The following is a 26,875-nucleotide window of genomic DNA, read 5'->3' on the forward strand; positions in this document are numbered from 1 at the left end:
ATGTACCTTTGTACTATTTAGCATGTCATTTGACGGTAACAAGAGCAAATTCAATTTAAATCTATTAAATACATTCTAGCGTGTCTCAGTCCTTTACCCACAAAAGCGGCTATAACTTTTTTTTTCTATTCAAAACAGTAAGTGTGGCACCTTTCTGAAATCTTTATTAAATGAGCAATTTTTTTTTTTTGTAATGTAAAGCTATGGCTCAGTACATTTTTTTTCACCCGAGATAGTCAAAGTTGGGGAAGAAAATATTAAAAAGTTAAAAATCCCGAAATAGTCCTAATTTTATGATGGTTCCTTAATATATTTTAACTACATTGCATTTGAGTATGGAGAGGCAACTATCTGGAAGCATTTTACATAAAAAATTTACTAAGTATTGCCCGGTTTGTAGTTGCAGTTAAAGAAAATACATGAAAAGGCACGATTTTTTTTAAATTCGAAAAAAAGTAAATATTTCAAAAACTGTGACACTTTTACCTGAAAATTTTTTGTTTATCAGGGAGCTCACCCCCCACCTACCTTCCCCTAAAGTTTGGCACGTTACTTCTGGGACACCCTGTATATACATATATAAATGTGAATGTCTGTTTGTTTGTTACCTTATAACTTCTGAACCGCGGCACGAAATCGCACGAAACTTTGCACACTTATTTGCTTTTACCCCGGGAAGGTTATAGGCATAGAGAAAAATGGGCGGTTCTGCACCTCCTATACTAACTAAAATTTTCATGTTGTATATCTCTTGAAATATTTGTGGTAGAGCATTAGAACTTGCTGTCGAGATAAATAAAATTAATTCCATACTCATGGGAAAAATTGGCGGTATTGGAAAAGGGTTCGTGGCACCTCCCGTAGGCGTGAATTATTTAATCAGCTCTACCTTTGGAACCGAAAGTCACATGAACTTGAAATGTGGTATGCAGACATATCTATGGTAAGTGCTTATAGTAAGGTACATATATAAATCAGACTGTTAAAGGGGGCATAGCACTTAACATAGGCTTGGACATTTTATCAGCCATAACTTCGGAACCACAAGTCACATGACCCCTTTAATTCCTTCTGGCGTGGGGTGAAACCCGCGCATAAAAGCTAGTTCTATATATATATATATATATATATATCATGATGGGACCACCACTGAGACACAACCTTTCCGATGCAAAAAGAATTATCGAAATCGGTTGACGTGCTCCAAAGTTATGCGGTAACATACATAAAAAAATAAAAATAAACAAAAAAATAAAGAAAATATTCCAACGAACTGCTAACCTCCTTCTTTTTTGGAAGTCAGTCAAAAATAAAGTCATTCGAGCGGTTTTCGAAAGTTTTGGGAATAAAAAATATTTGCTAATTTTTTTTTAGCAATTTTTTGTTTTAAAATGCTCAATATTTGTTGAATTTATATAAAATTTGCCCACAGTAATATTTCTACTGCTCCAAAGAACCTTATCCCGAAAAGGAAAGTTACATCTGCAAATCATAAGTTTTCAGAGCACTTTAAGGGCTGAAAATTTACCCCAAAATAAGCCAATATTTACCGTTGTTTCTAGGACAGACACCGAATTGGTTACTTACAGGAATGTATCTGTCGATAGGTTTGGAATTTTGTCTTTGAAACGCCATATTTTTTTGAAATCGCTTTACTAATTCTCGTTAAATGAGCGTTTTCGTGAAGCTCTAAAAATTACAACTACAACATTTGAGCATAGCCTCCATCGAAAAAGCAAAATTTCGGATAAAATATATTACCTCAAAGGAGAAATTTGAAAAAAAGTAGTTTTTTTATTTTAATCTTCAATCGTAACCATTTTCTAGGCTTGCACAAGATTATTTCGACTGCTGAGTGGAAGATCGACCTATCTTAGCAGCCAGTTCGAAAACACCCTATCTCAAAAAACTTTTCAGGAACGCCCTATTTCAAAATTTGGTTGAAGAACGTCCCATTTCAGAATTCGTTTCAAAAACACCCTATCTCGGCCGCCGATTCAAAAACGCCCTATGTCAACACATTTTCAATACATTTTGAAGTGAGATAGGGCATTTTTGAACCGAATTCTGAGATAGGGCGTTCTTCAACCAAATTCTGAAATAGGGCGTTTTTCAATAAAAATCTGAATTAGGCCGTTCTGGAAAAGTTTTTTGAGATAGGGCGTTTTCGAAAGGGCTGCCGAGATAGGTCGATCTTCCACTCAGCAGTCGATTTATAGAATAAGAAATCGTGTAAAACTCTTCGTCAACGTCAAAAATTAAAGCAATGGGTATGTAGATACTATGAATGTATGTATGTATGTCAAATCGAACTTTCTGATACTGCTTTTTGTCTATTTCCGCGATGCACGTATGTATGTAGGAAGTTTCACTTTCAACTGTGTAACCAGACTTGAAAAATATAATCAAAATTAAAATTATTTTCATTACCGTTTTTATAAATTTATATTATAAGAGCGTAAGATGAACAAAGGCACGCCAAGCTAGTAGAAATCAGCAGTAACTATTTTACGCAGAGCAAACAAATTTTACTATTACAATTATCATAACTGCTGTACGAGAACAAAGCATTTCTGTTGACGTTACACAAATTCGCGAATAGGCAAAATTTTCGGGCTTATTATAGTGCGTCTAAAGCTGAAGATTATTATCGAAAGGCAATATTTATACCGCTAGCCGGCCGCTGTGGTGTAGTGGTAAGCAGTGCGCCTTCCACTCCGCAGCACCTGGGTGCAAGCCCTGGTCAAAGCAACATCGCAAAAAAATATAGAAAAAAGATTTTTTCTTAACACCGGTCGTCCATCGGCAGGCAATGGCAAACCTCCGAGTGTATTTCTGACATGAAAAAACAGCTTCTCATAAATATGCAATCGCCGTTCGCAGTCGGCGTAAAACTGTAGGACCCTCCGCTTTGTGTGACAATATCAAGGCGCACGCCACAAGTCGGAGGAGAATCTCGGCCAAACACTAACATATGTGTAAGCGCCAATCTAAAAAAAAAAAAAAAATACATATATATTTATACCGCTATTGGATAATATTTTGCTCGATCTCCGAGAAAGATTGCCGAAAGAGACATTAACCATTTTTGATTTGAACTTATTACTTCCATCTAAAATTGTGGAATATAATTCACCTGACGAATAAAATAATGCTATCGGAAGCGTAAAATCACTTGGAAAACGATACGAACTTTTCTTAGAAAAAGACGGTAGTAATTTGGAAGGAGAGTATAAAGTGTGGTTGGAACGATGGACAAATAAGGAAAGCGAAAAGCCATTCCCAAAGTCAGCAGCAGAACTTCTTGGTAAATGCGACGAATATGCTTTTCCATTAATTAACAAACTTCTCCGCATTCTGGTCACACTTCCAGCTAGTAACGCTACTTCCGAAAGAAGTTTTTCAACCTTTCGCCGGTTAAAAACATGTCTGCGTAGTACCATGAATGAAGAAAAACTGATAGGTCTAGCACTTTTACACGTACACTTAGATATTGAAATTGATACTGAAAGGATAATAGAAAGATTCGCAAAAGGAAAGCGCAAAATTTAATTTGCAATTTAAATTATTACAATAAAAATTCTGAATAAGTTGTTAAGTTACTTAATTACATCCTTCATTTTACCAACATTGTAAGCAAGAAATAAGTAAAAAAAATATACCCCAATTTTTTTTATTTTGAAATCAAAAAATATTTAGGCAGTGCTTAAACGCGCTCAAAGTTTTCTATGTATTTTATATAAAATTCTTGAAAATCTATCCCCCTTATTCTAGAACCCGAATTTTCGTAATTCGTAATTCGTAGCTACGCTACGAAAAACGAAAAATGCTGCAACCGTTGCGTAAACATGTGTGCATTTCCAGCTATCAGTTGCTTTTCGAAGATAGCTGAATGAAGGAAAACAAAGTGTAAAGGAATTTAAAAAAACTCATGAAGTGCTTATTTATTGTAACATTGTTTGGTTTTACATATTTTGAAAGAAACGGTGGATTCTATTGCATTTGCAATTATAGCAGCGGAGTAAGAGCGCGCTATGGGAATGCTTTCACAAAGATATGCGGAGCTGTCGGGCATAGTAACCATGGGCGCGTCTATGTCAACTTCTGGTTGAATTGTTGAACCACAAGCCAGAACTACTCCTATGCCTGAAGAACTGGTTCTCAATTCACTTTGTTAGGTCTACCACCTGTTGCACTTGCTTCTGCCTAGTAGAATTCTCCATTCTGTGCTGCCGGAGAAGAGGGACTTCCGCATGTCAAAGGTATACAACACTTCTTGTGCACATCACTCCGGCTACGCCATCCACAGTATTTTTGCGCAGAACCCACGTCGAAATTTGCAAAAAAGTGCATAGTACAAACCGAATTTATTAATTAGATAGTGCTCGGAAATTTGAAACATTTACTTTAAATAAAATTTAAATCCTTTGATTACACGTGATGTTAAAGTTTTTGGATTCGGATTATGCGTTTGGGCACAACAACCGAAAATCATTGTACAAATAACTAAACCGGACCCAAGTTTCTCGATAAGGGTCAACAAAGATTCTGTTTTACTCGTTTATATAAAGCAGTGGATAAAAATATACGTATATATGAAGGGCAGATTTATCTGTTTAAATGAACACCACTAATATTTCCTGCAAACACACATCGATTTACGTCTTTTATCTCGCCTCCGACACAGAATTGTTTTCGTACAAAATTACGCAAAAAAGCTTACTCGTTCGTTTTTAGGCATGCCATTGTTACGAATTTCGAAAGTTCGAAAATATGATTCGGATTGCAGCATACTATTTCTACGATTCGTAGCAAAATCCGAATACGAAAAAGTTGCAGAATAGGGGTGTATATTTTTCGAACGGAAAACTGTGGTTCTCTTCAGGAGACTTCCAATATTAATATCAAATTGTTTTTTTAACCATTTTTTAATACTAAAGATTTTTTATTGGTCCCCCATTGCATTTTCTGGAGGTTTGGAGGACCTATAAAATATAGTTACCATGAAAAAATGGTTAAAGAAGCAATTGGGTATTATTGTTGGAAATCTCCTGAAGAAAAACTGGATTTTCCTATCGAAAAATAATGATTTTCTAGAATTCTACACTATTTCTATGAAAAACTGTTTTTCCCCCATATAAAATACATGGAAAACTTTGAGCGCTTTGAGCACTCCCTAAATTTCTTTTTGTTTCAATTTTATCCTATTGTTTATTGGCCGTTCGTTACAAACAATATTGTATATTTTTCGAGCTCAAGGCCACATGAAAATCAAATTTAATTTTCAATCCTAGGGGGTGGCGGCATTCAAATTCCGACCTTATATTTTCACATACATTTTTGACCACATTAATGGTCAGAGAACGAGTACACAATGGTCAGAGAACGAGCACACAATGATCGAGCTTTTCTCAATATTCATCGTAATTTGGATGTTAATGTTGACTCAGCATTAAAAGAATTTTTATCTATACCTCGTTGAATTTCATGTGACTATTCCTTGAGTTGTGCTGAATTATATCCACGATTAAATACAATGCTCTAAATAAAATAATGATATTCTTGGATGTTACGAATGACGAATGACTTTACATAAATTTATACATTTTAAATATGAACCAAATCGGACCATTAATACGGGTTTTCGAACCCTGTGCCACCCATCGGGAAACTTTTTGTGGAGTTATTCTTTTTTATGTACAGATGTAGGTAATGTAATGTCGAAAAATTCGTTGTCTGCTATGTGAAAGTATTTGGAATTTTTGTAAAGGTAATTTAGAGAAATGTCCCTTTGAAGTATACTGATTCGAAATTGGACCAATTATGTGTATCCCCTCTTTATACTCATGTGTTCCATATATACCGCCTAATAGTCTATATAAGCTTTATTTTGATCATGCTAATAATGTTATAGATTTAGCAGTTTTGATTAATAACACTGGTTTACAGCAAAAATGTTCTATGTGTTTGCTTTTCGGTGTAGCAAAAAGGGAGCGCAGGGTGCGCCCGAGATTATATTTTCTGATTTTCCGTGGAAATAAAAGACACAGGATTTTAATTATACTAACGAATTCATGAGTGTTTATTGACTTCAATCAAGCTTCAACGAGATTTAGTAGCGGTATGGTTAAACCAGTAACAAAGTTCGCCCGTGTGGCGTTCTGTGACAAAAATGCAAAAAACAGTGCGATGCGGCTGCGATGGCGTTTAAAACGTTAATAAATCTTCCAATTTAATTGCCGGCACCAGTCACCCCATGAATCCTCTTACAATTTCAACATGAAACCTAATTCACCAGACTCATTAACAATGGTGTACAGTAAGTGGCGTTGCCAGCCGCACGCGGATTATAGAAAAATATTAATGGAATACTTTACAAAGTTCTTAATCGAATTCGATTAAGTTGGGACTCATGTCCGCAACACTATGGATGCCATTATGAGATTCCTATATATTGCTATTGCTCGAGCGCACTTGTACAAGAGGGTATTATAACTTTGTTCACATAATGGTTGTTTGTAACAGGCAAAACGAATCGAACATACGATATAAACAAATGTACACATAAATGATCAGAATGAAAAGAGAAATCGATTAAGCGGTGACTGTCTGTCCGTCCGTCTGTGAGATATCTTAACGAAACTTGGTACGTACACTTCTTTCGGGCGTAGGACGGATGGTATTGAAAATGGGCAAAATCGGATAATAACCACGCCTACCTCCCATATAACGGTAATTTTCAGAAATACGAAAACTGCGATATTTTAGTAATTACTGAAGATTATTCACTCAGAATTGATATTTGCAATAATATTTAGACGAGAAATAAGAATATTATAAATTTTTATGGTTACATGTGTATATCTTGGTAACCGCTGCGCCAATTACTTTCAAATTTGGCACAATTGTTAGCCTTGCTACAGCATACCAAATGGCTGAATATTTTTTAAATCGGACAATAACCACGCCCACATCCCATATAACGGTAATTTAGAGAAATACGAAATCTTCGATAAATCATTAAATCTTAAAGCAAATTTATTCAAGATTGATGCTTGCAACAATTCTTTACCAAGAAATACGTTTATGATAAAATTTTGGAAAATGGGCGTGGCGCCGCACACTTATGATCACATATATGTATCTCGGTAACCGTTCTACCAATTTGTACCAAACTCGGTATGGTCATTGTGCTTGCCACGTAAAAGCAAAACGTTGAAAATTATTCAAATCGGGATAAAATTACGACCGCTTTTCATATAACGGTAAATTTCAGAAATGCTTTAAACTTCCATATTTCGAAATTTAAGGACGCTAATTTTCTCAAAATTAATACACCCCGGCTTACCATATAGCGGTACTTGCGCCGGGTATTTAATGTTCGGCTCCGCCCGAACTTAGACTTTCTAACTGGTTTTTCTATGGATACGTTTTCGAGATATTTCCGATTTGCCGTTATTCAGCTTAAAGCAAAATTGGTTCCCTTTAATCACGTATATCATACGAACCAATTTAACAATCTTAAAACAAAATACGGCAAATAAAAGCTAATAAAATTCTCCATAAACCGTGTATACATAACTTTCCGATAGGACTTATAGTTTCTGACAAATTAATTCATCATTCCAGTTTTTTTATTTTTTAATGAAAGAATTAAAAAAATCAAACTTTAACAGAAGAAAAATTTTAAAAATAACAGGTTATAAAAAAATCAGATTACTAATGAAGAAAAACGATGAATAAATAAGAACCAATGAGTGGTCAAATGAAAATACGTAAAGATTTTTTGTATGAAAAATTAGCAGGAAAGAAAGCTACTCATACGCCACGTACACCTGAGTAACATGCTTTTCTGCTCATATTTCATACAAAAAATCTTCGTGGATTTTCATTTGACCACTCATTAGTGCTTATTTATCCACCGATTTTCTGTATTAGTTATTTTATTTTTCTTTATAACTGAGCAGGCTTTAGCATAAATGCAAAAAAATTGGCACAGAACCTGTTATTTTTTTAATTTTTCTTCGGTTAAAGTTTGATTTTTTTCATTAAAAAATAAAAAAAAACTGGAATGATTAATTAATTTGTCAGAAACTATCAGTCCTATCGGAAAGTGATGTATACATGGTTTATGGAGAATTTTATTAGCTTTGATTTGGCGTTTCTCGTTTAAGATTGCTAAATTAGTTCGTAAGGTAAACGTGATTAATTGGAACCACTTTTTGTTTTAAGCAGAATAACGGTAAATTGAAAATATCTCGAAAACGTATCCATAGAAAAAAATAAACTCGATTTCCGGAATCACCGAGCAATTCGACATAAAAATTGGATAGTGGCGTCTGGAGAACAAAAACCAAACTAAAATTTGTGATCCACTGTAATTTGCAGCTGGGAGACTACAAATTAAGTAAAATAGCATGGTATTGTGTAGCGGAAAATGTGCTCATACCCAGTAATGTAAACAGCCCTTATGAAATTTATATTATTGACGAGTTTTATAGTTTACAATTAACTCAAATCAATTGTTTTGTAAATGAACTAATTTGTAGGGAATTAAAGTATAATATTTACAAGTCTGATAGACATCATACCCCTGTTGTTTTGGAGCTTCGGTTTTATCAATTTGCTAAGTTATCCCATATGAGTATCTCAAACTGGAATTTTAATCGACGCGATTTTTCCCACATCAATAACCTCCTTTCCGGATTTGATTAGGTAACGTCATTTGGATGTCAGCATCTTACTGAATGTTTATTTTCATATCAAAAATTATGCAAATATGTGATATTCCCGTCTTTCTGAAAAAGGTTAATAATTTACCTTGATACAATAAATGATTAAAAAACCTTAAAAAAAACTTGCGTAATAAGTATTTCTAATTGTTTAAAAATACGGGTGATTGGCAAAACAGAGTTCTGTGCGATAAATACCTGTCGTTTTCTTTCGAGTTTCTTATAAGAACTATTTACTTGCTTTTGAACATAATTTTAAAACAAATCCAAAATCGTTTTAGAATTTTATAAACTCGAAACCTTCTTCTTCACTTATTCCATCGTCTATATCTTTCAATGGGAGGACATCTAAATCACCCTTTGAGACCGCTAATTTGTTTGCTAGCTTTTCCAAATCAAATTTTGTTTGTGATCTATTATTGATTGGGGAATTAGGCGATATGGGGATTTCTCCCTCGTTAGATTTTGGAGGTTTGGAATTATCCGAGGAGGGCGTATCTGCTCGATAAGCGAGGTTATTAATTCGAAGTAGGCTGATGGTCATGGAATTTTTGCATTATTCCTCAAACAATGCATTACTTCAATTGCTGAACCACTTTCACTATTATTTAATCTGTCTCTCAAATGGAGCATTTTTAGGATGAATGGAAAGTAGCTTTTATCACTCCTGCCTTTAAAGCAGGCCTCAAATGCCAAATTTCCAACTACAGTGCTATTTCTAAACTCGCTAACTTTGCTAAATTGTTTGAAAAAGCTTTTAGTACTATAATGATCTTTACAACCAAGCCGTTTATATTTATTTCCCAACATGGTGTTATCCCTGGACGCTCAACTGTTACCAACCTAGCAGTATTCTCAAATTATTGCATCTCTTCTTTTGTGGATGGATGCCAGGTATATATACCGATATAACGAAAGCGTTTGTCAAAATTCTGGATTGGCACAAATCTTATCTAGTCAACAGAGTCAATTTTGTATCAGTCGATAGTGTAAAGTCTCATGCATATGGTGCTACTTCGGGCGTTCGCCAAGGCAGCATATTAGGTCCATTACTCTTCTTAATGTTTCTTAATGATGCCAGTGTTTCTTTTAAACAATGTGGTCACCTTTTATATGCGGATATATGGAAATTTTTAAATACATAAAATCTAACTCTGATGTACAGGCGATTCAAAATGATTTAAATATTTTCTGTGACTGGGGTAGGCGAAATAAGCCATAACTTAATATTAATAAATGGTGTTTTGTGATATTTCAGACACCACTCTATGCTCCTATAATAAAATTAAAGAGATTGGAGTTGTGTTTGACTCAGATTTCACGTTCATAGATCACCTTAACTACATTATTCCCAAGGAATACGCGTCACTGACTTTCATAAAGAGGAATAGCTCTGAATTTAACGATCCCTATACCAAATAAATTCTATACCAATGCTTTCGTGAAATCGAAACTGAAGTATGCGTCTGTTATTTGGCATCCTTATTTTGATACTCACTCTAAAAGAGTAGAGCGTATACAAAAAAATTGTCTGCGTTATACCAGTTGAAGTTTGGTTTGCCAAATCCGCCATATATTTCTCGCTGTAAATTAATTGATTTGCACACTCTTGCCGGAAGAAGGACTATATCTGGGCTCATGTTTTGAGCATGATATTCTTGATGGAAGTATTGACTGTACTGTCATAAAACTGAATATTCCTGTTAGATCTTTAAGGTATTGTGAACTTTTCTCAATAGAATTTTATAAAACCAAGTATTCGCAAAATTAGCCTATTTCTAGGATGTTAAGTGAACTCAATGCTTTACCAAATAGAAGTACAGAAATAGATGTGCTCTCCAGCCGCTGTTGTCAAGCCGCCTTGAGGTCAAGTTATATTTGGTCTTAAGTTAAATGTTTAACGTTTTTTATTTCCATATATGTATATAGTAAAGAACTGCAAGAATACAATTTTTGGAATAAAATTAAGCATAGGGTGCCCCTACGGTATTCCAGAAAACTGTGTTTTTAATAATTGCAAATTATATATGTATGTAAAAATATGTTATTATTTATTATTTTCTTTAATAGAACGGGGCTTTAGCTTTCGAAGGAGGAAATAAAAACCTGCTCATGTTTTGCACTTTTTGAAATAATGCGTTTTTTTGCTAATACGTAAAATCATTTTTTCTCAGTGATATCAGATCAGCACGATTCGTTCTATTTTCAAACATTAAGTGTCAGATTATCAGCCTTATTTAGTATCACGAACGATACGCAACACGAACGATTCGTCTTCAGACGACACAATCTCTGATTGCGATTATATTAGTTGCAATGGTCTCGGTTGCGTTTAAACCGGCTAGAATGATGCTGCCGGACTAATTTTTTAAGCATTCTTCTGCAGACGAATCGTTCGTGTTGCCTGATGTTTCGTGATACAGCATAAAGGCTGACCTGCAGACGATTTATTTTTTTTTAAGAGTTGCCAACTGTTAAACAATTACATTCACATTTTTTAATAAGTTAATTGAGATGGGTATCAATCGATATGGGTATTACAAGAGTTTATTTCATAACTGCACGTAGGAGGGTTGCCACCTTTTTAAAAAGGATTAAGTAATTGCAATAGATAAATATCAGCATATGGGTGTCAGACGAAAAAAAAGTTGAAAAAGTGTTTAGCTTGAAAATATTATGAAGAGGGTTGCCACCTGTTTGTAAAGTCAAATTTATTTAAATTAAAATAATAATTGTGTCAAACCAAAGGTTTACGACATCGTATTTGTTATTTTATAAAAAATACATACACATATGCATTTTCAATCAGTGATTTGTTCTGATTACATTACTTTTAAATTACTGGACTCTTAAATTAACTATAAAGTTTCAGGAATGTTTTTAATTTTCACTTATTTCTTGATAAATATGTGAAATTTTTTCTATTGTCTGATACCCATATTGATATACTTATTTCAGTTGCCTAATTTCCTTAATTCAATTGAATTTGATTTTCTATACATGTGGCAGCCCTACGCGTGTCACTTAGAAGTAAGGCATTTTCAAAACCATTTCGACTGATACCCGTATTGTAATACCTAATTCATTTACATACTTGCAATCAAATTTTTAACAGGTGGCAACGCATTAACAAAAACCCTTTATTGTACATCTATAGGCCAATCCCTGGAGTTTGAAACCTAATTTTTGAAAATAGAACGCGCTATATGTACATATACATGTAAATGCTACAAGAACCCAAATTTTCAACTTCAAACTGCATTTACAGTGAAAATATGAAAGTTATCCAAAAACAAATTGAATTTTTGAATTTAGCGTCCTCAATTTCACTAAGAAGCGAATTTTCATTTAAATCCGTCTACAATACTACTTTGCCCACATTTTATAATAGAAGGAAGGACTGACTATGCGGCTGCGCCACCTAGCGGATTTATTAATCTTTCACGTTGCATTGGCAATGGGGTCTGCGCTAAGTTTCAAGTTTCAAGTCCCAGTCTTCATCAGAAAGTTGGTTAAAAATTAGTTGCAAAATTTTATTAACGCCGGTTAACTTTAATAAAAGCTTGTAAATATAAAATAATTTATAATTTCAAAATATACAGGCAGGTTCTGCAATTCACTTCCTAGTTAATTTCAGTCAAATCCGCTTTGAATTAAAACTGACAGGGGTTGAAATTCACTCGAAAGTGAATATCGGAACATGCCTCATAACTTTATTTATTCAACGCATACTTGATCGTTTTAGTTTCTGAAACTACTACTTTCTTTCATCCAATAGAAATAAAAATATTTTCCACGAATGAAATATATCTGGTTTCGGGCGTCTAGAAGTAGCAGTGCATTTTTAAGCGTTTAATTATATTAGTAAGTTTTTTTGCCTGTTGATGAAAAATGTTCGAATATCTCGACTCACATATATTTGAGAAATAGTATTTGTGCGTCAACGTATTTTCACCAAATTAAAGGCAATACTCACGGCTGCGGTTTGTGTGAGTTTTGGCATATTGTGTGGTGAAAAGTGTTTAGTTTAAAAAAAAATCGTTTCGTTTAGTCGTTTGGTGAAAATGTGGTGTTGTAGCACTATTCCACTAATTTGGGTATGTTTGCGAATACATGGCGTATGAGCGACTTTTGTTTTGTTAACACTCGTGGCAAGTGAACTTTCAATGCTTAATTTAATATCATAACATAGGTTAAAAAAATAACTCTGTCAATAGCTCAAATTTAAATAACACTGCATTTTTTCTCGTTTCAGCTACTATACCGAAATGCGGTGGCTGTCATGAACTAATACTTGATCGTTTTATATTGAAAGTGTTGGAGCGGACGTGGCATGCGAAATGTTTGCAATGCAGCGAATGCCACACCCAACTAAATGATAAATGCTTCTCGCGAAATGGTCAACTTTTTTGTAAAGAAGACTTTTTTAAGTAAGTTAAGCTACAAAATTACTATCTTTCAAAGGTGTATTTGTTTATAAAATGAACAGGGAAATTTATAATATGTTGTCTGGAATCTGGTACGAGTAAACACAAACTTCAAATTCAGTTTAAACTTCATATTTACTGTTTCTATAGTGATAAGGAATCTCAAAACTAAGTAGATTTTTTTAAGGAAACTGTAAACACATGTTCCCCCACATCGCAATAGAATTAATTGATGCATAACAAGTTAAGATTTCATAAGCTCTATTCTTTAACGTTCAATTTACTAAAAATGAGGACAAGTTATTTAGGATAGCTTATTTCATGATTTTATTCTACTGACTTCAAAAAATTCCTTTAATTCTCTGAACAGATAATCATTTATACCGTCCATTGGCGTGCATGACCGCGTATACGTAAAACGCAATACCGCGTATATGATAGTCCAAAAATTTTACAAAAGTGCATATAAACTTATTGTCTTCTAAACTTTTGAATGGTTTTCTAACTGAAGTTATAAAATATGAGCTTCTACTAAAATTATTGACCATTAAATTTGTGAAGTACACTGAGGGAAAAAATTTAAAAATTTTAAAAAAGCGTGCTAAATTTAAAAAAATACGCATATGAAAGAGCACCAACCCAACTCGTTTTAAATTTGAGTATGTACGCTATAAAATATGGCGCTGTGATTTGCACAAATGCTTTTTCGTAATTAAGAAAGGGAAAAAAAATTAATTTTATGTTCCGTCATTTTATGTTGGTAATTGAACCCGGACCCGCTTGGCAGCAACCAATTGTATCAAGCGTCTTTGCATACCATACATGTAAATGCGTTTTCAAATGTTGAGTTTGAATCAACATCACAGCGCGCGATTAGTGCATTATGTCATACCATGTATGTATGTATATGTGCATGCTTTGTATACATATACTTTCCTAATTACATGTGAAAAAGCATCCGAGACGTGCAAAACGCCATCCGTGCAGTGAAAAATGCTTCATTTTAATACGGGCGTATTTGAATTTAATATTTTCATTATACGCAGTGTATGTATAATGAAAAAATGCATTTTTGTACCCGAGCGCACTTGTGCACAAGGGTATATTAATTTTGTTCACATAAAGGTTGTTTGTAACAGCCAAAACGAATCGAGATAGATATAGAAAAATGTATACATAAACGCTCAGAATGAATAGGGAAGTCGATTAAGCCATGTCTGTCTGTCCGTCTGTCCGTCCGTCCGTGTACACGATAACTCGAGCAAAAATTGAGATATCTCAACGAAATTTGGTATGTAGGTTTCCATTAATCCAAGGTAGGTTAGTATTGAAAATGGNTGGCCTTGGTACAGCATACTAAATGAAATCGGAGAATAACCACGCCCACATCCCATATACCGGTAATTTAGAGAATACAAAATCTTCGATAAATCAGTAAATATTAAAGCTAATTTATTAAAAATTGATGCTTGCAACAATTCTTTACCAAGAAATACGTTTATGGTAAAATTTTGGAAAATGCGCGTGGCACCGCCCACTTATGATCACATATATGTATATCGGTAACCGTTCTACCAATTTGTACCAAACTCGGTGTGTTTTTTTTTGTGCTTGCCACATAAAAGCAAAATGTTGAAAATTATTGAAATCAGACTAAAATTACGGCCGCTTTTCATATAATGGTATATTTCAGAAATGCTTGAAACTGCAATATTTCGAAATTTAAGGACGCTAATTTACTCAAAATTGATACACCCTGGCTTACCATCTAGCGGTAGGTTTCGGAAAGGTGAAAAAACATATATTTAATACTTGCGCCGGGTATTTAATGTTCGGCTCCACCCGAACTTAGACTTTCTTACTTATTTTATTACTATTCACTTGATTTAAATACGAACATGTTTAAACGGTAATCAAATAAAAAATTTTCATTTTTACAACGCGTTTTTTTTCTCAGTGTAGCGCCAGCACTACCGAAAATCTTTTTTTTTTTCTGGCCACCTCATACCCGGTATTGCATTTTGCGTATACGCGGTATTGCACGCCGAGCAACGATATGATCGACTATAATGTTTGTGTTATTTTTTAAGTTTTCTATACAACGCATTTAACGTATATATTAGGGAGATCCTTAAAACATCAACATTTAAATTTTATAGGGGGTACGTCCATGAAAATTTCAAAATTTTAAACAAATTTAGAGAGGTTGCTACCAGGGTTTGAAAAATTTGTTGAAACTTACAGGCTAACCTAATATTCGCGGCTTGCGTTTTGGTACGCACGCAGTCGAATTTGTTTGCGTCACCCGAAATTTGCTTGCTTGCGTTTGCATTTGATTTCATTGAGCGAAACGTCAAATCAAAATGTCACGCAGAACAAAAATTGTAAATTGAGTTAGCTTCATACGCACGCCGCACAGAGGGGCAAAAAAGGTTGCTGTGGACAAATTAATTTTGAGAGCCCAAATATGAACCGATTGCAAGTTTTTTTTTTTTAAATAAAAGATAATTAATTCCGCGTCGAGCTATCCGTGGCGATTTTTTAAAAAAGCTCTGGTTTTTTATTTATTTATGTTCAAAAATTAAAGAAAAAATTTTACGTTTGAATGCTTCCACTTTTTTGGAAAATACTTGACATTAATTTCAAATGTCTGCAATTATTTAAAAAATTATTCATAAACATTTTTCCATGGTCTTGGTACACATGAACCCGTGAATCTGCTTCTCATTCTTGAATCATTCATAGAAATTGGTGCAGGGGGTAGGGGCGTCCATAAGCCAATATTTCCGGGTTGTGTTGGTAATGTAAAGAGAAGAGGCTTAGGTGATTTAAAAAGTCCTATCAGCTACATGTTTCTTGTTCATTGCACCGTGGTCGAAGTGAAAGGGATACTCTAGTTCCCCAGGTTCTATCGCCAATCTTTTCTCTACACACTCATCTACGTCCTTATTCTCCAAAATACCGCCATGCCCCAAACCCAGTATACATGTGGGTCATTCCACGTCAAAACACATGCGGCTCTGCTCAAAAACATTGGAAACTTATCGTTATTTTTAAGAGGTGAAAAGTCAGTTTTTTATGTACAATCGCAAGTTATGTGTCGCTTATAAAAAAAAAAAAATTTTTCGGTACTAAATCACCATTTTCAGACTAGCTTCCAGAAATTTTTCCTATGAATCACTTATGAAAATCAAAATAAGCCACAAAAACCATAACTAAAGATTACTTTTATCTTTTTGGGGTCGCTAAAGCTTAAGTCAGATTAGAAAAATTCAAAATGGCTGACCCAATATGTCGGCAAAAGAAATACTTACAATTAGCGGAACTTAAGGTCGCTAATTACGAATCTGAAATCAGATTTTTAATGTTCAAAATGGCGATCCATATTGGATCTACCATTAATTACGGGAAAGTTAAAATCGTACGTACGTACATGGCGTATGAGTTACTCCCCCACAATTATTTACTGAACGAAATATCTTTATAGCGCAGAGATTTTTGTAACACTTTCAAATAGGGAAAATATAGTGTTTTTAGATAGAGCACTAGGTATGGGTTTGATACAAGTATAGGGTGTAATTTTAACCCAAAGTTACAATAAGTATTTTTTTCGGATTTTTCTCAATCTTTATGGTTCAAGGATTCAATAATTATCAGCTGAACTTAAATTTCCTAAAAGCAATGGCAAGACACAACATCCGCTTTTCAATGAAAATAAGATTATGAGAATCCGTTTAAAACTGTCCAATTTATTCCGCTTTTCAATGAATATAAGATTATGATAAAAAGGACATACAGCAATTTTTTTTGTAGCACCGTGTAAAATAGTTCAATTTACTTAAGAAATTGTTGTTCCCTTAAATAATATTTACATACATACATACATACATGTAGCTCTTTAAAAATATTTAATTTTTGAAACCGAGAGGAGTGAAAGAACTATTATTGAAGTAAAGAAACATGCAGATTTTCCTACTGATCCTTGAAATAAAATGTATATATGCGTGTATGTCGGTTTGCACTCAATTTTATTTAAAATTGCAAACAACTTTTCTCGAAAGGCGTTAAGATGTTGAGACAACGGATCAATTTTTTTTTTGGTTAATAAAATAGAAAATTTAAATTAACAAAAAACGGATTTCCAACCATCCTGTACATCAACTGACATAAATAGACAGCATAGATACATTTAAGATACATTTTATGAAATAGAAACAATTTATTTTTGCTAAAAACAAAATAAGTAGCACTAATTAAAACTTCTGCCTTTCCAATGTTCGGGCCTACTAGACGATATGGAACAAAGTGTTCCGCATGTGATATGGGAATTCCGCCAACGCAAGTAGTTCGGAGAGCGCAGGACAATGTCTACCATTTACAATGTTTTCTTTGTACAATATGCTCTCGAACACTAAATACCGGTGATGAGTTCTACCTTATGGAAGATAGGAAGCTAATATGTAAGCGTGATTATGAAGAGGCGAAGGCGAAAGGTTGGTGTGTGTTCAATAAAATCATAGTATATTAAAAACTTTAAACAAAATGTATGAGTATTGTTTATCATTACCTGCATTCTTTTTGTAGGACTCTACTTGGATGGTTCATTGGATGGTGATCAGCCAAATAAACGACCTCGTACAACAATAACGGCAAAACAATTAGAAACACTTAAAACAGCCTACAATAATAGTCCTAAACCTGCACGACATGTACGAGAACAACTATCGCAAGATACCGGACTGGACATGCGAGTCGTCCAAGTGTGGTTTCAAAATAGGTACGTTGTAAAGAATCTACCAGCATCTTTATATTTCGTCACTCGCGCGTACTGCCGCACTCTTTATATATCCTAGAGTGGCGATGCCAAGCAGTAGGCCAAAACCCTAGCCAGAAAAGTCAAACCAATTTTTTGTTATCAAAAATTTTATTGGAGCTTCAAGCTTGTGTTTCTAGAAGAAATTCTGAAAACGCAACGAATTTCAATGCTACCACTCTACCGCTGAGCCAAGCACACCTGTTGGTCTTGATCTACCTGAGTTTGTTAGGATGATCTTTAGCCAAACGACTGTCAGGCCAATGTCGCTGTAAACTTTAGCAGAAATGGCTGGCGAACCAATGCCGTCACTGCTTCTTGTATAGTTAAAAACTCCACAACCCTCAGAGTACATTTCGACCCCTGGCGGTTTGAGTATAGACCCTATTAGAATTAAACTTTAACCGTAGCAAAACCCAAAAATCACAATGTCCCCTGTCTAAAAGGAAGGTAAAGCCGACACCCATGTCTTAACCCGAGAAGAGATGGGGATGATTTCATTACGAAATATGTGACCAGAGGCACTCCCCAAAGGGGCGTTTTTTCTGGAATCTAACAGTGAACACCTTACTTCTAAGCCTTAAGGGCACCGCTTGTCAAGTCACAGCGTACGCTGATGACATAGCAATCGTTGCAACGGGCAAACATCTTCAGGTCCTGAGTGAGTTATTGCAAAACGCACTGGACTGGTAAACATGTGGTCCAGGGGAATGTGGACTTAGGGTCAATTCAACCAAGACATAAATGGTACTTTTCACAAGGAAGTACAAAACTCCATAATTTAAACTTCCCACCTTGGCCAGAAAGGCCAATATCGCGCTGTATGCCTGTAAGGCGGCTATAGCCAAAAATGGAGAATAAAACCACTTATAGTACACTGGATGTACACAGCTGTGATAAGACCCATCCTTTTCTATGGGGTCACCGTATGGTGGCCTGCGTTAAACAACACCTTGTGCAGAGCTAAGGTGGAACGTATGCAGAGGACGGCTGCCATGCTCGTCACGTGAGCACTGCCCTCTACACCCACCAAATCTCTGGAAATAATGTTAAATCTTCCACCTGTGGGTCTCTACGACAAATTTCGGGCCGGCTGCAGTGCTGCCAGGTTAAATACAATCCAGCCGTGCAGAGATCTCAGATTCGGGCACGCAAAAGTACTTGAAACTCTACCGGATAATCTACAACAGATAGATTATACCACTCCTCTACTCTGTTTAGACAATAAATTCTCCACAAGAGTCCTAGAGAGGAAGGAATGGGAAGGGACCACATATATACAGATGGTTCCAAGCTTAACAAAAGAGTGTGTAGCGGGATTTGCTCTGACTAACTCGCGCTAAACCTCAATTTTCGCTTACCGGGCCATTGCAGCGTCTTTCAAGCAGATCTAAACAGCATAATGGTGGCCAGCGTGCTATGCGGCCCCAAGAGGGAGCTTCTAATTGTACGACGGCACTTCTCTGGGAAGAAATTGAAATTTGTAGCGTCGTCCATCTGCGGCGTTTTCATGCGGGTGACAGAGAAAACTCCAAACATCCAGCATGATCTAACAAGTACTGACCACGTCTAATAAGTTCAGTCCGGAAGAATCCAGTGTCTTTACATAAGACACTGCAGTGGAAGACGTTATACTATCTCTTATGCATATTCCTATATTTCATACTGGACACACTTATTTCTTTATCATAGAATACGGGCTCCAGATCAGATGATATGGTACAACACCGCTACATTTCTTTATTTTCTTCTGTTATATAGTCTTGTAATTAACCAACTCTAAAAAAAATTTAAGCTAATAACTTTTACTACAGGAGAGCGAAGGAGAAACGACTGAAGAAGGATGCTGGCCGAACGCGATGGAGCCAATATTTTAGATCAATGAAAGGAAGCTGCTCTCCGCGTACGGAAAAATTCCTCGATAAGGACGAGTTAAAAGTAGATTACGACAGTTTTAGTCATCACGGTAAATACACCTAATTGTATTACTATTATTTAGTTTTCATACTTATACGTATATATTAGTTATAATATGTGACATATTTTTACATACATACCAACATTGTATTATTTCTACATTGTTGATTTTGTTTAAATTTTTCTCCTACAGATTTAAGTAACGATAGCTACAGTACGGTCAATCTAGGTTTAGATGAAGGTGCTTCACCACATAGTATAAGAGGATCATATTTGCACGGTAGTTCCAGTCCACCGCAATACCCGACTAGTCGATCACCACCCCCAGTGGGGCACAACCACTCGTTTGGTTCATATCCCGATAACATTGTTTATACAAATATAGGTAAGCAGCTTTACATACCGTAACGCAAATAAATGTCTAATTGCTCCAATCAATCTTAAAATCTTGCGATCAGAACATTTCAGAAATATAATTTTTTTATAGACATCTTGCAAAGAAAGCTCAAACAATTTATTTACTAACCATTTGTTACGAATGATATACTAAGTAAAAGGTGTATTAAAAATGCTGCTCACTTATATTTAAAACAATTATATTTAAAAATATTTATCCTATCAATATCAATTTAAGTATTATGAACGTTTTTCTGAAATTGTCAGCCTTAGAATACTACAAAAAAATAATCACCAAAACTATTGTTTGTGATAATAAACGGATTAGCTATACATAGAGTATGTTGGTCATAACAAAGCAAATTATAACACTTCTGTTCTTCAACTACAAGAGCGTACACATCTCTAAAAGGCATTGAATTTGGAACAAATAAGTTCATATCGATAGACTTTTTAGGTAGAGGATCATGCTAAGATTCGATGTGCATGGCACGAAGAATTCATTCATTCGGGTACGTTGAATTTAATGGTGCTAGTCATTTTTCTAGTTAGGTATTTAATCCAGTAATATCAAATTCAATATTTTATAGCGAACCCGTTCTTGAGCTAAATTTTACGACTTTCGATTGCTTTAAAATTTCGTATTGGAGAGTTTTTGGTGCGAGGAATCCGAATCCGAACATGACAAAAAACATCCAAAAAGGATCGAAAACGGCCAAACACTTTGAATTTTGTATTGAAATGGCCCAAAATTTGTTTCAAAAACATTTTTATTTGTGTTAAAAATACGTTCCTGAAAATTTTATCGCAATCAGAAAAGAAAAATATACCACTCATAAAAAATTTTTCGGTTTTGAGCAAAAACTCCAAAATTTTTTATGGTAATTACACCTATTTCAAATTGAAATAACTTTAAACTAGGTTAGATTATATATTTGAGTGGAAAAAAGGCAAACGTCAAAAAATTTGCCTCTGGTGCGGCAATCAAACTGGTAGAAATGACCAAAAAATATGTATAACCAAATATATTTATCAATTTTTTTCCTTTTTCTTTGTTCAAATTCAAATTGATTTTTCAATCATCTTCATCTTCATTATCGTCTTGTAAATTCCAACAAATTTCTTCTAATACCATGTTCTGACCGACAACGAAAACACTTTGAAAACGTGTTTTGATATTGTGGGCTGAAGGCTGTTCACACCGGTTGTTAGTGTTTTCGTTGACATTTCTTATATCCTCTGATTACAGATTTACTACACAAAAACAAAACCAAAATGCTTTTCCCTCATTTTCTTTTCATTAGTAACCTCTTACTTTCATTCTTATTTTACTTTTGCCAGCCAACAATAAATCCGAAATGGCTTATTAAAGATGATAAAATATGACTTCCACTTCGATAAATAATCGAAAAAAACTAGTGAAGACACCGATTGGAATGAGTGGAACGTGAGTTTTCAAGTAGTTTTCAGCGAAAACTAGTTTTCGTTTGACAGATTTTACATGGACGAAACACACAAGTTTTAAGTCGAAAACCAGTTTTAGCAACGAAAACATGTTTTCGATGTCGGTCAGAACATGGTATAATAAAACATCAAGCTTTATTACCGAATTACCATACAAAATTTTGGATTTCTGGCTGAAAATCAAAAATTGTTTATGAGTGATGCGATGAAATCTTTAGTTATGCATTTTTTTTTAAATAAAATAAAAATTTTAACAAAATATATTTCCAACAAATTTTGGGCTATTTCCATGCAAAATCAACGTTTTTGGCCGGATTTGGTCATTTTTGGAAGTTTTTTACTAAATATTTTTCGGACCGCAAAAATAATGTCAAATTCAGATTCCTCGCACCCAAATACCTCCCACTATCAATTTTCAGAGTCATCGAAAATCGTAAAATTTCAGTCAAAACGGGTCTCGCGTAAAAATTTGTATTTGATATTTCTCGATTAAATGACCTAACCTTTAAAAACTATTATCACCACTGAATTCAGCGTACCCGAATTGACTTTACTAGGTAGGTCGTGGGGTTCATTTTTTCGACTAGGACAGTGCTACCTTAGCTTATAGAAAAGCTGTACTCAGGGCTATAGGATCCAAGGAGGTGTAGACCCCAATATGTAAAAATAGTAAAAGTGATAGATTGGCTTGAGAATATGGTCACCACATAGTTAAAGATACCCTTAGGAAAAAGGAATGCAGAGTGGTTCGACACCAAGAACAAATCTTACCCTCTGAAGCTCTGAATTAATACCCTCTGAATTTTGGTCCAACATTTCATGTTTCTGCTGTAAATCGAGAAAAAAGGAAGATTATGATTGCCTACATACATAACTGGAGCTCCTGTAAAAATAAATACTTGTCTTCGCTAATTTGTGGTTCAGTGTTGATGTTGATAAATAAGTAAATGAAGATGCGTTTTTATGAGAAACTTTTTCAAAACAGAAATACACTCGGAAGTTTGGTATTGCCTGGCGCGACCGCTGTTATTCAACAAAAACTTTTTCCGTGATCGTTTTGGATGTTTCTCAGACCGAGGATTGATCCTAGGTCATATCGAGTGGTAGTACATACCTCTAACCATTCAGAGACGGCGGCAAAGGAGCGAAATTATTAATTCTCGGATTCCTCTCGTTATTTCTAACCGTTTTCAAATACTTGCTCTTTATCCTCTACAGAAGACCCTCCTAGAATACATTGCTAAGAAACCAGTACAGAAAAATGAGTTGCTCTATGCTGATGCAGAAATGCTTCTGACCATGTAATGAAGTCAATATTTATTTCTGTCGCTAAGCAATGATCAGCGTCTTAGTGAAAAACGGTGCTGACAAAATTATAAGGAAATGCATAACTTCTCCTTCGGTCATTTCTCTATGAAATGTTTCTGGATATGTGGAGGAGAGGAGCCCCTTTGATAATCTCCTTGTTGCGCAAATTTGGGAGATCCTTTTGATCTATAAAAGACCGCAGCTTTAAAAGGAGTTTCTAACGCTAGCAAAGCATCCCTTAATGCATGATAGAGCAGTTTGCTTTACATCTGGTGTGGCTACCAGGACATTATAACATACCAGTAAACGAGAGAGCAGACGGAGTTGCATGAAAGGGTACTTTCGCACCACTTTCCCTGGCCTGGAAGAGGTTAAACGTGCCGCTCGCTGCCTGCAAACTCAGTATTAGGAAATTTTTCCTTAAAGAAGCACGTTAATTCACAAACTGGTTCAAAGAGGAGTAGGAGTTTTCGAGATATCTCTGGTATTACAAAGGGCTCATTTTGCAGGCCTAGGCAAGTTAACCAGCAGCCACGTGGGCGGAACCGAACCTTATACTTTCCGAGATCGCATTTGTTTAGAGGGTAATTGCATCTTATTACCTCATTGTTTTTTCTCAGCTATCCAGCTTATGCGAGCCTAAGATCATAACACTTCGGCTTTAATTTCATCACAACGGCAGAGAGCTTTTTGAGGTCGGCATACATAAATATGTTGCTTTTGAGCGCAGGGATTCTTCATGATGGTTTCATTTTATTTACTGTTTCAAATGATGCATCAGTACTGTAAGCGGTTAATTGAATCTCTAAGTTTTTTTTTTTAATTTTGGAAATGGGGAATAATCTGAAAGAGCTAAAACTGGCTTAAATATTCATAAGAATGATGGTTTCAGGTTTCAAGGTTCGGCGCTTCTTTACCTTTTTCTCACTACAAGTTTAATCTCAAGGAACAATGCGGTTCATAACTCCATCTCCATCCAAAAAGTCGCGTGAACACTCAAGTGCTATATTCCTGAAGGGCAGTAAGCATTCTTGCGCTGACGTTAGATATAAATGGGTAATAAAAAAGGGTGCACAAAGCCTTACCATATTTTCAGCTTATTTTATTTTAAATATTCAGCTTCAGGGCCAAGTTTAAACTTTTTTTCTTAACAACGTGAAAGAAAGTCGCCTCAGTCGGCAACTCGTAATATTCGTAGTAGTTAGGCGTATTGATTTGAAGTGGTAGATATAAAATTCCACCTCCCCTGACCAACCCCTCCATTACGTGAACTTGTTTACCTTCCATCGTACTATATAGGCCTGGGCAGCACCTTTCTGTCTTTCATTTGCTTCAAGGTTGCGACAGATTGATTGATTTACCTACATAAGACACATCGACTTTAATTTCCAACCGGCAAACACTTTCAGAAACTTTCCAGCTAGTATATTACTTTCCAACATACCTATAAATAATCTTCTAAAAAACGTTTATTACGATAAATTTAACATAAAATAACAAATATTTCCTTAATTTACAATAACACTTCCTTTTCACTTGCAGATCATAACACATCATCGAATAATATATCTGCGTCGAAAGCACATCGAGTACATGGCAGCGCAGTATCGGATTTGAGCAATGATTCTAGTCCAGAGCAGGGCTATCCTGACTTTCCACCAAGTCCTGACTCTTGGCTGGGCGACTCAGGGAACACTTCGAATCCGAATTCACAAACACCGGGCATTCATTACTGATACTCGTACACACGCATACTGCTTAAGTACTTGCAAATGCGCAATTACTCTTACTGGCGAGCCAAACAGAATGATCATCAATTCAAATTCGCACACAAAATCCTATAACATTAAATACTATTTGCTATTACGCATGCTCGTATTAAATAATTGATAGATATGATATGATTGATGGAATGTATTTATGTAAATTTTCACATTTTGCGGCAAACTTAAAAATATTGATTTGAAGGTATTTAGGTATGTAGAATTTAAAAATGGACGTTTTTGTATATAAGTAATGAAACAAAGAAAATTGCTCAAAAAGCCGTACTTAGTTTTATAAAAATCATTAAAATTAATTTGTTTCTCGATGAAATGGAGTCAATAGATTTCTAATTCATTTATAAATTTCATGGAAAATGTGTTACAATTTGTTCGAAACAATAAAAAAAAACAATTAGTATAGTAAATGTAAATATTGTACATACATATAAGTAAACATTAGGTATTCGTGTAAAATAGAAAGCATTTAAACATAATGAGAATAGACAAATTATTTATTAAACATATGCTTTATACAAACTAGTAAATATCATTTACGAAAAAGTGATGTCATGTTTATATATCTACATGATTACCTAAAAACTATTTGACACACAAAAAATAAAAACTGTTAAGAATAATGCATTTATTTCACTCTTCCTTGCTTTATAAAAAAGGGTAAAATCGAAAGAAATCTATACAAAAAGTATACGTCTTATATTTGAGGAGTGTCTAATAAATCACACTCTATAAGTAACTTATCATGACCGTGTTGGTGGTATATGGCGCCGAAGCATGGACAATGACAACATCCGATGAGGTGGCTCTTGGAGTATTCGAGAGAAAGATATTTCGGAAGATTTACGGACCTTAACGCGTTGGCGATGGGGAGTACCGCAGACATTGGACCGATGAGCTGTATAAGCTTAACAACGACATAGACAAAGTGCAGCGAATTAAAATACAGCGGCTCCGCTGGATTGGCCATATCGTTCGAATGGACTCCGACGCTCCAGCTCTAAAAATATTCAACTCGGAACCAGCTGTTGGTAGCAGAGGAAGAGGGAGGCCCCCACTGCGTTGGAAAGACCAAATGGGGAAGGACTTGACTTCACTTGGCATTTCCAATTGGCGTCAGTTGGCCCAGAAGAGAAACGTCTGGCGTGCTTTGTTGAACTCGGCCAAAATCGCTTAGGCGGTTACAGCGCCAAATAAGAAGAAAAAGTCGAATAAAAATATCGTTGGCTTAGTTCGCAAACGTGCTAAGTCCATTTTTTTTTTTTTTNCTGCCTTTCCGTACCAGGTTTATTAAGTACACCGAGTTTGGTAGAAATTGATAAATCGGTTACTGAGTTACACATTTGTGGTCATAAGTGGGCGGCGCCATACCCATTATCCAAAAATGTATCATAATCTTATTTTCTGCTGAGTGGTTATCGCGATCATCGATTTTAAGTGAATTAGATTTTTAACAGATTTCTTAGCTAGACCCTAAATAAGGCNTAAAAATATCGTTGGCTTAGTTCGCAAACGTGCTAAGTCCATTTTTTTTTTTTTTTTTTCAGGAGGGACAAAAAACCGTCCAAATAAAGCTGTTGCAGACTTATAGGCTCTTTAAGACTTACCACATTTTCCCTTTAAGATTTTATTCTTTTAATGTGGACTTAGCACATTTTCTATCAACCTTTTTTTATTATTTTTTATTGTTAAAAGATTTAATTGTTTAGTTTAAATATATTTTATTGTTTTAAACAGAATTATAACCTAATACAGTTTTATTTCATTGCTATTAACAAAAATAACTATTTTAAGTCGTAAATTTATGTACCATTTATAAAAGAAAATAATTAAAAGCAAGTAAAGAGGTATAAGTTTGGGCGAAACCGAACTTTATATACCCGGCGCAGGTATCAAATACTGTCGTAAGCAGGGGCTTTTTTCCNCAACGATATGATATTTCCAATTTCGGTAATTTTTTTAACTTTTTTGGTAATCGCCAAGATGCGCTACATTTAGAAAACTAACTACTACAATTTTTTTCTTTCGCTCCTCCTGTAA

At 34.9% G+C, this 26,875-nt stretch overlaps 1 protein-coding gene across 3 annotated transcripts in view; it reads left to right on the forward strand.

The window, feature by feature from the left end:
* Lim3 (Lim3 homeobox protein) overlaps positions 1-25,423 on the forward strand; it is a 204,060-nt gene extending 178,637 nt beyond the window's left edge. For 2 of the 3 annotated variants that reach the window (XM_017631933.1, XM_017632063.1), the window contains 6 exons: positions 12,988-13,162; positions 17,450-17,652; positions 17,744-17,936; positions 19,787-19,938; positions 20,083-20,274; positions 24,600-25,423. In XM_017631933.1, the coding sequence (XP_017487422.1) occupies positions 12,988-13,162; positions 17,450-17,652; positions 17,744-17,936; positions 19,787-19,938; positions 20,083-20,274; positions 24,600-24,793 (1,109 nt within the window). In that variant the 3' untranslated portion in view covers positions 24,794-25,423. Of the gene's footprint in view, positions 1-12,987; positions 13,163-17,440; positions 17,653-17,743; positions 17,937-19,786; positions 19,939-20,082; positions 20,275-24,599 lie in introns of all 3 variants that reach the window. The other variant, XM_017631998.1, reaches the window with a different exon arrangement.
* Positions 25,424-26,875: the final 1,452 nt, after the last annotated feature.

Source organism: Rhagoletis zephyria, unplaced genomic scaffold (assembly GCF_001687245.7).
Source record: "Rhagoletis zephyria isolate East Lansing unplaced genomic scaffold, Rhagoletis_zephyria_1.1 Rzeph_scaffold_00005, whole genome shotgun sequence".
In the NCBI taxonomy this organism is placed as follows: Eukaryota; Metazoa; Arthropoda; class Insecta; order Diptera; family Tephritidae; genus Rhagoletis; species Rhagoletis zephyria.